The sequence below is a fragment of the Phycodurus eques genome, chromosome 15 (assembly GCF_024500275.1).
Source record: "Phycodurus eques isolate BA_2022a chromosome 15, UOR_Pequ_1.1, whole genome shotgun sequence".
Classification (NCBI taxonomy): domain Eukaryota; kingdom Metazoa; phylum Chordata; class Actinopteri; order Syngnathiformes; family Syngnathidae; genus Phycodurus; species Phycodurus eques.
In genome coordinates, this window is record NC_084539.1 from 4,356,468 (window position 1) to 4,369,149 (window position 12,682).

The 12,682-nt window shown below is 40.6% G+C and overlaps 1 protein-coding gene across 11 annotated transcripts in view; it reads right to left on the reverse strand.

Moving 5' to 3' along the window:
* si:ch211-196i2.1 (collagen alpha-1(I) chain) overlaps window positions 1-12,682 on the reverse strand; it is a 180,028-nt gene that overhangs the window by 12,752 nt on the left and 154,594 nt on the right. For all 11 annotated transcript variants that reach the window (XR_009769945.1, XR_009769946.1, XM_061698981.1 and 8 more), the window contains 17 exons: window positions 11,474-11,527; window positions 11,035-11,088; window positions 10,632-10,739; window positions 10,052-10,105; window positions 9,870-9,977; window positions 7,122-7,175; window positions 6,916-6,969; window positions 6,221-6,274; window positions 6,086-6,139; window positions 5,799-5,906; window positions 5,590-5,643; window positions 5,419-5,472; window positions 5,277-5,330; window positions 2,802-2,855; window positions 2,483-2,536; window positions 2,337-2,390; window positions 2,097-2,150 (listed from right to left, as the gene is read on the reverse strand). Coding sequence is in view for 9 of the 11 variants with exons in the window: in XM_061698981.1 (XP_061554965.1) it covers window positions 2,097-2,150; window positions 2,337-2,390; window positions 2,483-2,536; window positions 2,802-2,855; window positions 5,277-5,330; window positions 5,419-5,472; window positions 5,590-5,643; window positions 5,799-5,906; window positions 6,086-6,139; window positions 6,221-6,274; window positions 6,916-6,969; window positions 7,122-7,175; window positions 9,870-9,977; window positions 10,052-10,105; window positions 10,632-10,739; window positions 11,035-11,088; window positions 11,474-11,527 (1,080 nt within the window). In the remaining 2 variants the exon portion in view is untranslated. The remainder of the gene's footprint in view (window positions 1-2,096; window positions 2,151-2,336; window positions 2,391-2,482; window positions 2,537-2,801; window positions 2,856-5,276; window positions 5,331-5,418; window positions 5,473-5,589; window positions 5,644-5,798; window positions 5,907-6,085; window positions 6,140-6,220; window positions 6,275-6,915; window positions 6,970-7,121; window positions 7,176-9,869; window positions 9,978-10,051; window positions 10,106-10,631; window positions 10,740-11,034; window positions 11,089-11,473; window positions 11,528-12,682) is intronic.

Genomic DNA, 12,682 nt, shown 5'->3' on the forward strand with positions numbered 1-12,682 from the left:
TTTCTGTATCGCTTTTCCTCACTCAGGTCGCGGGTGTGCTGGAGCCTATCCCAGCTATCTTCGGGCGAGAGGCAGGGTACACCTTGGTCGCCAGCCAATTCCACGGCACAAATAAACAAACAACCATTTGCACTCACATTCATACCTGCGGGCAATTTAGAGTCTTTAATCAACTAACCACGCATGTTTTTGGGATGTGGGAGGACACCGGAGCGCCCGGAAAAAACCCACGCAGACACGGAGAGAACATGCAAACTCCACACAGGCAGGGCTGGGATTCAAACCCCGGTCCTCAGAATTGTGAGGCAGATGTGCTAACCAGTCGCACACCGTGCCGCCCTGCAAATATTCACTTACTTTGAATTTGATGCGGCGGCACGGTGGGCGACTGGTGGCCGCCTGTGTGGAGTTTGCATGTTCTCCCCGTGCCTGCGTGGGTTTTCTCCGGGCACCCACATCCCAAAAACATGCATGATAGGTTAATTGGAGTCTCTAAATTGCCCCGAGGTGTAAATGTGAGTGTGAATGGTTGTTTCTTTATGTGTACCCTGCGATTGGCTGGCAACCAGTTCAGGGTGTACCCCGCCTCCTGCCCAAAGATAGCTGGGATAGGCTCCAGCACGCCCGCGACCCTTGTGCGGATAAGCGGCTAGGAAAATGGATGGATGGATGGATGAATTTGATGCCTGCAACACATTTTACACGACATCCCAATTTCATTGGAATTGGGGTTTGTATAATTAAAGCTTATTTGAAGCTAATTTGTTCTTTCAGAAGTCTGTATCAAATTTGTAGCCCTTTACATGAATCAGTATAAATCAGTACCTAAGAAGTAGCTCAGTTTCAAAAAGTTTGGTGACCCCTATTTTAAATTAGTCACTGATGGGGTAATGGTACACTCGCCTGACATTGATGCGGGCAGCGTGGGTTCAGTTCCCACTCAGTGACGGTGTGAATGTGAGTGCGAATGGTTGTCCGTGTCTATATGTGCCCTGCGACTGACTGGCGACCAGTTCAGGGTGTAGCCTGCCTTTCGCCCGAAGTCAGCTGGGATAGGCTCCAGCGTCCCGTGACCCTAAGGATAAGCGGTGTTGAAAATGGATGGCTGGAAGGATGGATGTTTTAAATTATAAAAACACATTCACATAATCCAACATCACTCACGGGAATATGTTTGCTCTGTGGAAACAATTGGAACTTCTGAAGTTTAGTTTGCTGACTGTCGACTCGTCAGTCCTGTGTCACACTACTGCCACCGTCAGGCCAAGGCATGCACACCAGAGGTGGCTGCACAGTACTGTATGCGGGATACTATATGCAGTTTATCAACAATAGGTGTTAAAAAAGTTCCCTCCTTATTTTTATTTTTTTTTACTTCAATTGACCAAATTTTACAGTAATTTTCAGTGACCTTCAGCATAGAATTCATTTTTACAAGATTCTTAGTATAACAAATCCATACGTTGAACATTCGATTATCCATATGAATTACATTTATTGTTGTTTGTACAACACATGTATTTTTCGTGTGCAATAAACATGAAGTGTTGTCCCCAACTAGATATAGCAACTATTCATACACTCTAATCATCCTTTCATTCATCAGTGAATTGAATTGCATGACAAAAGCCAGAAAATGTCTGATGAAATAGATTGTGGTCATTCTCAAAAATGTTAAATACTGAATTTTATTAAATTGTGCAACTGTACGACATTTGTAGCCACTGAGTATACAGTATAACCATTGCTTAATCCACCCATAACATTTCTAGTCCTTATACTGTTGAGGATGGCAGAAAGCAGAAGTCTGTCTGAACTGACTTTGGGTGTGAAACAGACGACACCTTCAACTGGTCACCAGATAATCACAAGGCACATATACAGTAGATCGACAACAATCATCTACATCGTCATATTCGTCACTGATTGGGACTTGAACTCAGACTACCTGCACAGAAGTCAGGCGAGTGACCCATTACACTATCAGTGTATTCCACGAGTTAAATTTACCTTGAAGTTGATCAACTCTTTAATGAGAAAGTAAGTTCCAACAAAATAGAGTTTTTGCCACAATATAAAGCTCAGAAACAGTTTACCTCATTTCCCTTTACACCTCGATCCCCCATCTCTCCACGTAAACCAGGGTTACCCTTGAACATATAAAGAACGCCCATTAGGTGATTATTACATGTTTTAACAATTAGTGAACTTCTTGATCATTTTGTCATTTGTCACTTACTAAAGCACAATGAGCACAATCACGATGTAATTGGTGCTGAACACCACAACACAAACAAAAACAAAAAAAGCAGCACAAATAAACAAAAGTCACTCACAATGGTCCCTGCCCAGCCAAGGTGCCCTGCTAGTCCTGTTTCTCCTTTTTCACCCTGAATCATAAAAGACAACTTACAGTGAGCTCATAATTAAAGATGTAATCAAATGTGCAAAGAACATGAGGTGCTGTTTTCAGATAACCTACTTTTGGTCCTCTGATTCCTCTGGCTCCTCGGATTCCAGCTTTCCCCCGTTTCCCCTGTGGCCATGGTTGCAATGTTTTTCAATGAAGCAAAACAAAGAAAGTGCAGAGGAGAAAAACTGGTGACAAAGTGGCAGCCAGTCCACATTTTGCACAGATTGCCTCTATTAAAACACCTTTTTATTTTCCTTTTTAACAAGAAAGAAATTACTGCTTTTGGAACTCTTTCATGCTGAAAACTGTATCTCCTGTAGAAATGCATCCTTGAAATCAAGTCACACTGTACTACAACCAAAACACAACAATAGAGACAAGGTTTTACCCTTCGCCCAATATGACCCATCTTTCCTGGGGAATCACTCTTGCCATGATCTCCCTGTGAGGGTAAAATAAAGTTTGTTAGTTAAAAAATACAGTGTTAAGGAAATATTTCACATTTTCATAAATGATCTAAGTATAACAAGCCAATTAATAGAAACATATCTTTTGTTGTAAAAAAAAAAGAAAAAAAAGTGAATGACACCAATTAAGGTGAATGTTACAGTTGAGCTGGTGAACTTTGAATGAGATAAGACTGTTGAAGGGGACTGTCCATGTTAAACTGAAAAGGCTACCAAATCCGCACTAAAATACCATCCGTCCATTCATTTTCTGAGCCCCTTCTCCTCACTAGGGTCACAGGCATGCTGGAGCCTATGTCAGCTATCATCGGGCAGGAGGTGGGGTACACCCTGAACTGGTTGCCAGCCAATCGCAGGACACATACAAACAAACAACCATTCGCACTCACATTCACACCTACGGGCAATTTAGAGTTGTCAATTAACGTTCCATGCATGTTTTTGGGATAGTGGGAGGAAACCGGAGTGCCCGGAGAAAACCCATGCAGGCACGGGGAGAACATACAAACTCCACACAGGCGGGGCCGGTGATTGAACCCGGGTCCTCAGAACTGTGAGGCTGACGCTCTAACCAGTGGCGCTAAAACTATATATATAGTTTTATATATATATATATATATATAATATAACTATATATATATATATATATATATATATATATATATACTATACACACACACATCTACATATATATATATATATATATACACATATGTGTGTGTGTGTGTGTGTGTGTATATATATATATATATATATATATATATATATATATATATATATATACACACACACACACACACACACACACACACACACACATACACACACACACAAAACCCGAATTCCAATGAAGTGTTAAACATAAATAAAAACAGAATACAATAATTTGCAAATCATGTTCGACCTATATTTAATTGAATACACTACAAAGACAAGATATTTAATGTTCAAACTGATAAACGTTATTGCTTTTAGCAAATAATCATTAATTTTATGGCTGCAATGTTCCAAAAAAGCTGGGACAGGTGGCAAAAAGACTGAGAAAGTTGAGGAATGCTCATCAAACACCTGTTTAGAACATCCCGCAGGTGAACAGGCATGATTGGGAACAGGAGGGTGCCATCATTGGGTATAAAAGGAGCTTCCCTGAATTGCTCAGTCATTCACAAGCAAAGATGGGGCGAGAAAATAGAAACTAGTCGAACAGTTTAAGGACAATGTTCCTCAATGTACAATTGCAAGGAATTTAGGGATTTCATCATCTACGTGCAAACAAACAAACAACCAATCGCACTCACAGTCACACCTACGGGCAATTTAGAGTCTCCAGTTAATGCATGTTTTTGGGATGTGGGAGGAAACCCACACAGGCACGGGGAGAAAATGCAAACTCCACATCCACATATGCACCTGTGGACAATTTCTGGAAATGTGGGAGGAAACCAGAATACCCAGAGAAGACACACACAAGCACGGGAAGAACATTCAAACTCCACACAGATATCTTCCACCAGAGATTTAAACTCAGATCTCCTCGCTGCGAGGCAGAGGTGCTAACCACTATGTTAATGGCCCATGAATATATAGATTGTAAAGAGTACACACAAACAAGAGAAATAAACAATACATGACACTGGACACAGCGCCACGGTGGCCGACTGGTTAGAGCGTCTGCCTCACAGTTCTGAGGAGCGGGGTTCAATCCCCGGTCCCGCCTGTGTGGAGTTTGCATATTCTCCCCTGTGCCTGCGTGGGTTTTCTCCGGGCACTCCGGTTTCCTCCCATATCCCAAAAACATGCATGGTAGGTTAAGTGACAACTCTAACTTGCCCGTAGGTGTGACTGGGAGTGCGAAAGGTTGTCTGTTTGTATGTGCCCTGCGATTGGCTGGCAACCAGTTCAGGGTGTAACCCAGCCTCCTGCCCGATGATAGCTGGCAGAGGCTCCAGCACGCCCGCGACCCTAGTGAGGAGAAGCGGCTCAGTAAATGGATGGATGGACGCATGATACTGAACACATTGTCGGTGAAAAATGTTCAATAAGGTGGATAAAACATTTGTTCGTAAATTGAGTGGTAGAAGTAGTCCAGTCGTCCTAATTTCAATAGTTAAAAAAATGTCTGTACTTGGTTACTAAAGCAAAAACATATTATGTTAATCTAAAATAGATTTTTGTGTGTGTGTGTGTGTCGAACAGAATACAAATGTGCGACAGTGGGTGACATGAAAAGGTCAACATTTGTTTTTTATTTGAGTGCCCAGACGCTCACATGCAGATGCTTATATACATTCTGTATTTTGATGTAAAAAAATAAATAAATTTAAATTAAAAAAAAAACATCAAAGCACGCAAATACGAGAAATAATAATAAAATATGAATATCATACTCGTGTTACCTTTTCACCTTTTACGCCCTGTTTACCCTCAGGTCCTGGTCTGCCTTGCCCTCCCTGCAAAGTAATATTTACTGCTTCCAAAAACTGGTATCTGATGCAACGGTGATAACATAATCTGTGTTAAGGACATTGACACTCTTACAGTATTCCCAATGGGACCTGGAGGGCCCTGGGGTCCCATCTCTCCTGGAGCCCCCTGTCGGGTACAGAAGAAACAAAACAAATAGGTTTAAAGTTGGTGTGGAAGAAATAAAAGTATTTAGGTAACGTCTGGGTGTATAAACAACAACATTTTTGGCAAATTTGTATTTACCTCTAAGCCAGGAAGAGCTGAAGGACCTTGGATTCCTGGTAAGCCTTCTTCTCCCTGCAAAGTAAATTCAAACTCACTTTGTCAAATGTATTCATTTTTGTAAAGAATTTCACATATTGACTTGGATTCGGAATTAATTCAGAACATTGCAGCTCCATGAACACAGACCGAGTAAATATAGCCAATGTTGGTATCATTTGTGTAATGACCTGCTGCCCTGGTGGGCCTGGGGCTCCAGGCTCTCCTTTTGTTCCTTGTTGCCCCAGTGCCCCTTTAGCTCCTTGGTCACCTTTAGGGCCACCCATTCCGAGTTGACCCTTTATACATCACAAAAGAGGAAATTGGAGTAGTGGTATAATAGTAATGTAAGATAATATCTTGTTATTGTTAAACGTATACAGGTATATTGATGTTGAGAAATTTGGTAACAAATCTGTGTTTATATAATATAATAACAAATAATAGTACATTTGATTTGTTCATGTCTGTCACTTACGTATGGTCCCAATTTTCCACTGTCTCCTCTGACACCCCGCACTCCAGGTATTCCCTTTAAAAAGGACACAACACACATTCACAAAGATATCTCTCTGTACACGTACAAAAATATTTAAAAGAATTAAGACTTTACCGCAGGGCCTCTTGACCCTTGAGGTCCAGCTATCCCAATATTCCCAGACTCTCCCTAGGGAGGTAAATAAAAGAAATTGAAATGACTGTAACAGCGTGCTGCATTTGAGTCATTCCAGTATTGGTGGACAACACACCAAGGTTTTTGAAAAACGGACCATTTATTTTAAATTTTTTTGTTTTCAAGAAAAACAGCTGATAAACAGTCATATAATTTCATTTGTACAGGTGAACCATCAACAGTAAACTTCTTATGAGATTGTAATTGTCATATCATATATTGTGCTGGAACCTATTTTCCTTGTTATATTTGGTATGCAAGTTGGTGATGAAGAGAGTAGGACGAGAGAAAAAAAGCCATTTTAGGGGTTGAAGAGCTATTTAGTATTCTAAATAATATTTATGCAACGCTTACTACAGCTACAGTTACAGTTTATGTCAGGACAACTATAATTAAAAAATGAGTGCATGTTTTTGTATTTTTATTTTGCAGGGATTATTTGAAATTCATCCATCCATCCGTTTGCCGTAGCGCTTCTCCTCACTAGTGTCGCGGGCGTGCTGGAGCTATCTTCAGGCGAGAGGCGGGGTACACCCTGAACTGGTCGCCAGCCAATCGCAGTTATTTGAAATTATTATTTTTATTTATTTATTATTGTATATGTGGAATGGCCCACATACTGGATAAAATATCACCTTTTGTCCTTGAAATCCCTTTGGCCCTGGGGGTCCAGAAGTTCCTGCACTCCCCTTGGTGTGACACAAACAACAGAGAACGAGTATTAAAACTTCATACAAAAGTTATTGAAGAAAATCACAGAAAGGAAGATATTTAATGAATTGATGGAATACATTTTAATTATAGCTGAGATTCATTCAATATGTCACAGACACCGACTCACCTCTAACCCCAAAACACCAGGAGGGCCCATTTCCCCGACCAGACCTGGTTCACCCTGTTCATTAAAAGAGACATCAAAACAAGCATTTGTCTGTTTGCGTCTTAAGCAACTGCAGTTTTGGGAATGGCAGTCAGCAGCTACAGTAAGAATCATTCCCATCTGCTTTCAGCACATCAAGTAAGCAATATTGGATTATATGCTATATATAGGCGGCACGGTGAGCGTCTGGTTAGAGCATCTGCCTCACAGTTCTGAGGACCGGGGTTCAATCCCCGTCCCCGCCTGTGTGGAGTTTGCATGGTCTCCCCGTGCATGTGTGGGTTTTCTCCGGGCACTCCGGTTTCCTCCCACATCCCCAAAATGCATGGTAGGTTGATTGAAGACTCTAAATTGTCCATAGGTGTGAATGTGAGTGCGAATGGTTGTTTGTTTATATGTGCCCTGCGATTGGCTGGCAACCAGTTCAGGGTGTACCCCGCCTCCTGCCCGATGATAGCTGGGATAGGCTGCAGCACTCCCGCGACCCTTGTGAGAATAAGCGCCTTATATAATGGATGGATGGATGGATGCTATATATAATATATGCTGATGCAACTACTTTATAACAAGATCAACACTAATCTCGCTTGTCATATATGGCTCACTGGTAAATTCCCACAGTAGTAATTGTTACTGTAATTAGATATCGCATAACATCAGTGCTGGGCGGAAACTTCATATGTCCAAATTTGGTAAATTCATATTTTTTCCACAAATTTTATACTATTTGTGAGTCCTCATGCGGGTGTGTTATTTTCGCAAATGTTTGACCAATCTAAAGTGTTGAAAATGGCTTGCTCTCTTGGACGATGGAATGTTAATGGCTCAACATTCAAACAGACATTTTTTTTGTTTGTTTCCTGAAAAGTGTTGGTTTTGGAAATGCAAGGATTCTGCACGATGCAAGTTATTTGTTAAGTTTTCTCTTAAATTCAATGAGCACTATTAAAGCTTTAATATTAATCCAAAAAGAAAGACTTCGTTGTAGACAACACAATGTATCCCACCTTGCATCATACCTTTGTTCATGATATTGTTGGTACCCGTATGTTAATGAAAGAAAAACCCACAGTGGTCAAAGAAAAAACTTGAATCAGACAATAATAATAATAATAAATAAAAATTGTATCAAAATTAATCAATGAAAATCAGACATTGCTTTTGAATTTTGGTTCAACAGAATTATTTCAAAAACAAAATCATGAAACAGGCCTGGAAACAATTATTGTACCCTTAATTTAATATTTTGTGGCAAAACCTTTTGAGGTAATTACTAAAATCTAATGATTTTTATAAATTTCAATGAGACTTCTGCACCTCTCAGCAGGTATTTTAGCCCACTTGGAACTCCAGTTGTCTCAGGTTTTCAGAGTGCGTCCTCCAGATGGCATGTTTCTGCTCCTTCCACAGATGTTCAATAGGATTGTGATCAAAACTCATAGAAGGCCACTTCAGAATAGTCCAATGTTTTGCCCTGAGCCATTCTTGAGTGTTTTGAGCTGTGTGTTTTGGTCATTATCCTGTTGCAAGCCTCATGACCTGTGACTGAGACCAAGCTTTCTGACACTGGGCATCAAATTTCTCTCTAGAATACCTTGATTACCTTGAGATTTTATTGTACACTGCACAGATTAGAGATACCCTGAGCAAGATGCAGTAAAGCAGCCCCAGAACATAACAGAGCCTCCTGCATGTTTCACAGTAGGGACAGTGTTCTTTTCTTGGCATGCTTAATTTTTGCATCTGTGAACAGAGCTGATGTGCCTTGCCAAAAAGTCCCAATTTTTTTCTTGTCTGTCCATAGGGAATAGAATCTGACACTGCTGTACCTTGACCTTAGAATTCACCTTCAATTTATTTGGAGGTTGTTCTGGGCTCTTTTGTTACCATTCATATTATCTGTCTCTTCAATTTGTCATCAATTTTCCTCCTGTGGCCACATCCAGGGAGGTTGGCTACAGTCCCATGGAACTTAAATTTCTGAATAATATGTGCAACTGTAGTCACAGAAAAATCAAGCTGCTTGGAGATGGTCTTATAGGCTTTACCTTTAACGTGCTTGTCTATAATTTTCATTCTAATCTACTGAGACAACTCTTTCCTTCGCCTCCTCTGGTCCATGTTTAGTGTGGTGCACACCAGGTCACCAAACAGCACAGTGATTACTTGTCACCCTTTACATAGGTCGAATGATTGATTTCAAGTTTGAAGACATCTGTCATCCTAATTAGACACCTTTGGAACATGTCCCCATGGTCAAATTATTTTCAAATGTTTCCAGGGGTACCATCATTTTGGTCCAGGCCTGTTTCAACAGTTAGTTTTTAAAAATAATTCTGTTGAAACACAACTCAAAAGCAATGTCTGATTTTCATTAGTTAATGTCCATTCCATTTTTATATATTACTACTTTTGCAAGATTTATTTCTGTAACCACTGTTTTTCTTTCTTCCATTAACAGAGGGGAACCAACAATTTTGTCCATGTAGTAAACCATAAAAAGTTGTGTTACAAACAAACAATTCCAGTGATCACTCTAGCTACTCTAAAATTAAAGCAAATATATACATTTTATAGCTAGTGTTGGGATTTAACTACAAAAACACGATTTATATAAAACTGCCTTCTGTGTTGCAGTGGAAGACGATGACTCCTATTACTGAAAAAAAAAAAAACATACTAAACAATATAAAGAAAAACTTGTCTCACCATTAATCCAATATGGCCTTTCTCCCCCTTTGGGCCTCTTTCCCCATTTTCTCCAAGTTCTCCCCAAGTGCCCTCAGGACCAGAGAAGCCGAGGGGCCCCACCTCACCCTGCCGGAAACAGACAGTAGAGTGCCATTTAATTTCATGACGTACAGAAGTTCGAGACTATTAGAAAAGCTGACCTTCTCTCCTTTAAGTCCAGGATCTCCTGCTACACCAGGATAACCGACATCCCCCTGCAGAGGAGTAAACAGCAACATATAATCACTTAAGTGATAAACTAGGGTGCATTTCATTGACTTTGTCAGAACTGAAGGATGTTATACGTTTTTGAAATCTACATTTAATCTCTGTAGCGAAGGAGACATGCGACCATGTTGAACTTTTTCTTCAAGCACTTTTTAAGATCTCTAATCTTTTAATCAAGACTGTCAGTCATAAATAATTTTTTGCCTTGATGACTAATGAAAAAGTTAAATACATGTATAAACATCCATCAAATTTGTGACATTATGCTTCTCTTGAAAAAAATAAAATAAAAATAAAACTGAATTAATATTGCAAATACTTTACAGGGAACAATGAGAAGAAAAATCCAACCATCTTTGGCAGGCATAATTGCACAAAAAAATTGTGTAAATAGAGTAAAATTAGTGTTCTGATTTATTTTTTAATTTTTATTTCTTCAGTAGGCATTTGTGTGAGTCTCCATAATTTTAAATGAGGATCATCTTCATACAAACAGCACATCAATGAACCAACCTCTTTACCAATGGGTCCAGGTGGACCCTCTAGTCCTTTTAGGCCCTCATGTCCTCTCTGTCCTGGTAGTCCTGGAGGACTAGGTTTCCCTGGAGGCCCTGGGTTTCCCTTTCAGATTTAAGAGACAAAGGGAGCATTAAGTTGACACGATTCCAAGCTTTTTTTTTCAACATTGCAGGATAAACAGTATTGCTTAGCAAGGCAGTCTATGGATTAGGCCGCCTATAAAGCCAAGCACTGTACAGGTGTTTTTCTTCAGGTCGTCTTTTCATTGGATTCAGCAATGATGATGGAGATAAATAAACGATTAAAAGGAACATAATTTAAATCTTAAATTCTTCCATATGAGCTTTTTTAAACATAATGAAAAAGGCTGTGGAATGAATTTTCAACTTTAACTGACCGGGTCTCCTTTCCATCCAGGTGGTCCTTCATCTCCCGTGTGGCCTGGTAGACCCTGATAAGTGAAAGAATGACTTGGTTTTAAAATTGCATGTAAATTATTTATTTATACACACACACACACACACACCAGTGATGGCTACAACATGATTATCGATGCAGTGCAGTTCTACACCACTGTACGCTACAACCACAATAACAAATATACTGTCAGTCAAAACATTAACAGTCTTATTAACAGATGACTTTGCGATACAGCTCTTGTATTAGATTTGATGAGGTGTACAGGTGTACCTACTGTAGATTTACTTAATTTATTTAGAGTAAATATTTCTTAAAAATCCAAAATGATGACAACTTAATTTCTTTGACAGAAAGGTAAATATCCAATTGAATGATTTCTAATATTTATTACTTTTTCGAGTTTATATGAAACCAACCTGTTGGCCATCAAGTCCAGCAGGGCCAGCATCGCCACCTAAGCCAGGTAAACCCTAAAGGTAAGACAGAGCAACTTTTGATATATTGTACATTTGATACACAGTTTAATTTACATGTAAATAATATATTTAACCCTCCTGTTATGTTATGAGGCCAAATAAAAAAATTCAAAATGTAGATGAAATGTTTAAAAACAAAATTCTGCCTTATTCTATCTGCTTTATTTAGAATCCACATTTCACAATTTTGCAGCCTCCCTATAGGGATACAGTATTGTTTGGGTTTGCTTTCACAGATACACCATCCTTGTGTATGGCTGTGAATATTCTCATTCATCCAGGTCATTTTATTCTCAGTGAAATAACTTGATCGCAACTGGACTGTTCTGCTTGTCTTACAAGACGATTTCACCTCTTGTTTGAGCAGGCTTCATCAGTTCATGCATATACGATATGTAAGACTTTTGGAGAAACGGACTCGTGCTTTCCCACAGTACCTATCCCAGCTATCTTCGGGCGAGAGGCGGGGTAAACCCTGAACTGTTCGCCAGCCAATCGCAAGGAATATATAAACAAACAACCATTCGCACTCACATTCACACCTATTCAGAGTCTTCAATGAACCTAGATGTGGGAAGAAACCGGAGTGCCCGTAGAAAAATCCTGCAGGCACGGGGAGAACATGCAAACGCCACACAAGCGGGGCAGGGATTTGAACCCAGGTCCTCAGAACTGTGAGGCAGATGTGCTAATCAGTCGTCCCACCGTGCCGCCCCAGCCTCAATTAAATTTTTAAAACCATCCATCCATCCATTTTCTACCGCTTATCCAAGGTCGGGTCGCTTGGGCAGTGGCTTTAGCAGGGACGCCCAGACTTCCCTCTCCCCAGCCACTTCATCCAGCTCTTCCGGGGGGATCCTGAGTCGTTCCCAGGACAGCCGAAGGACGTAGCCTCTCCAGCGTGTCCTGGGTCGTCTGCGGGGTCTCCTCTCGGTGGGACGTCACCGGGGTGGCGTCCGGGAGGCATCTGAATCAGATGCCCCAGCCACCTCATCTGGCTCCTCTCCATGTGGAGGAGCAGCGGCTCTACTCTGAGATCCTCCTGGATGACTGAGCTTCTCACCCTATCTCTAAGGGAGAGCCCGGACACCCCGCGGAGGAAACTCATTTCGGCCGCTTGTATCCGGGATCTTGTTCTTTCGGTCACGA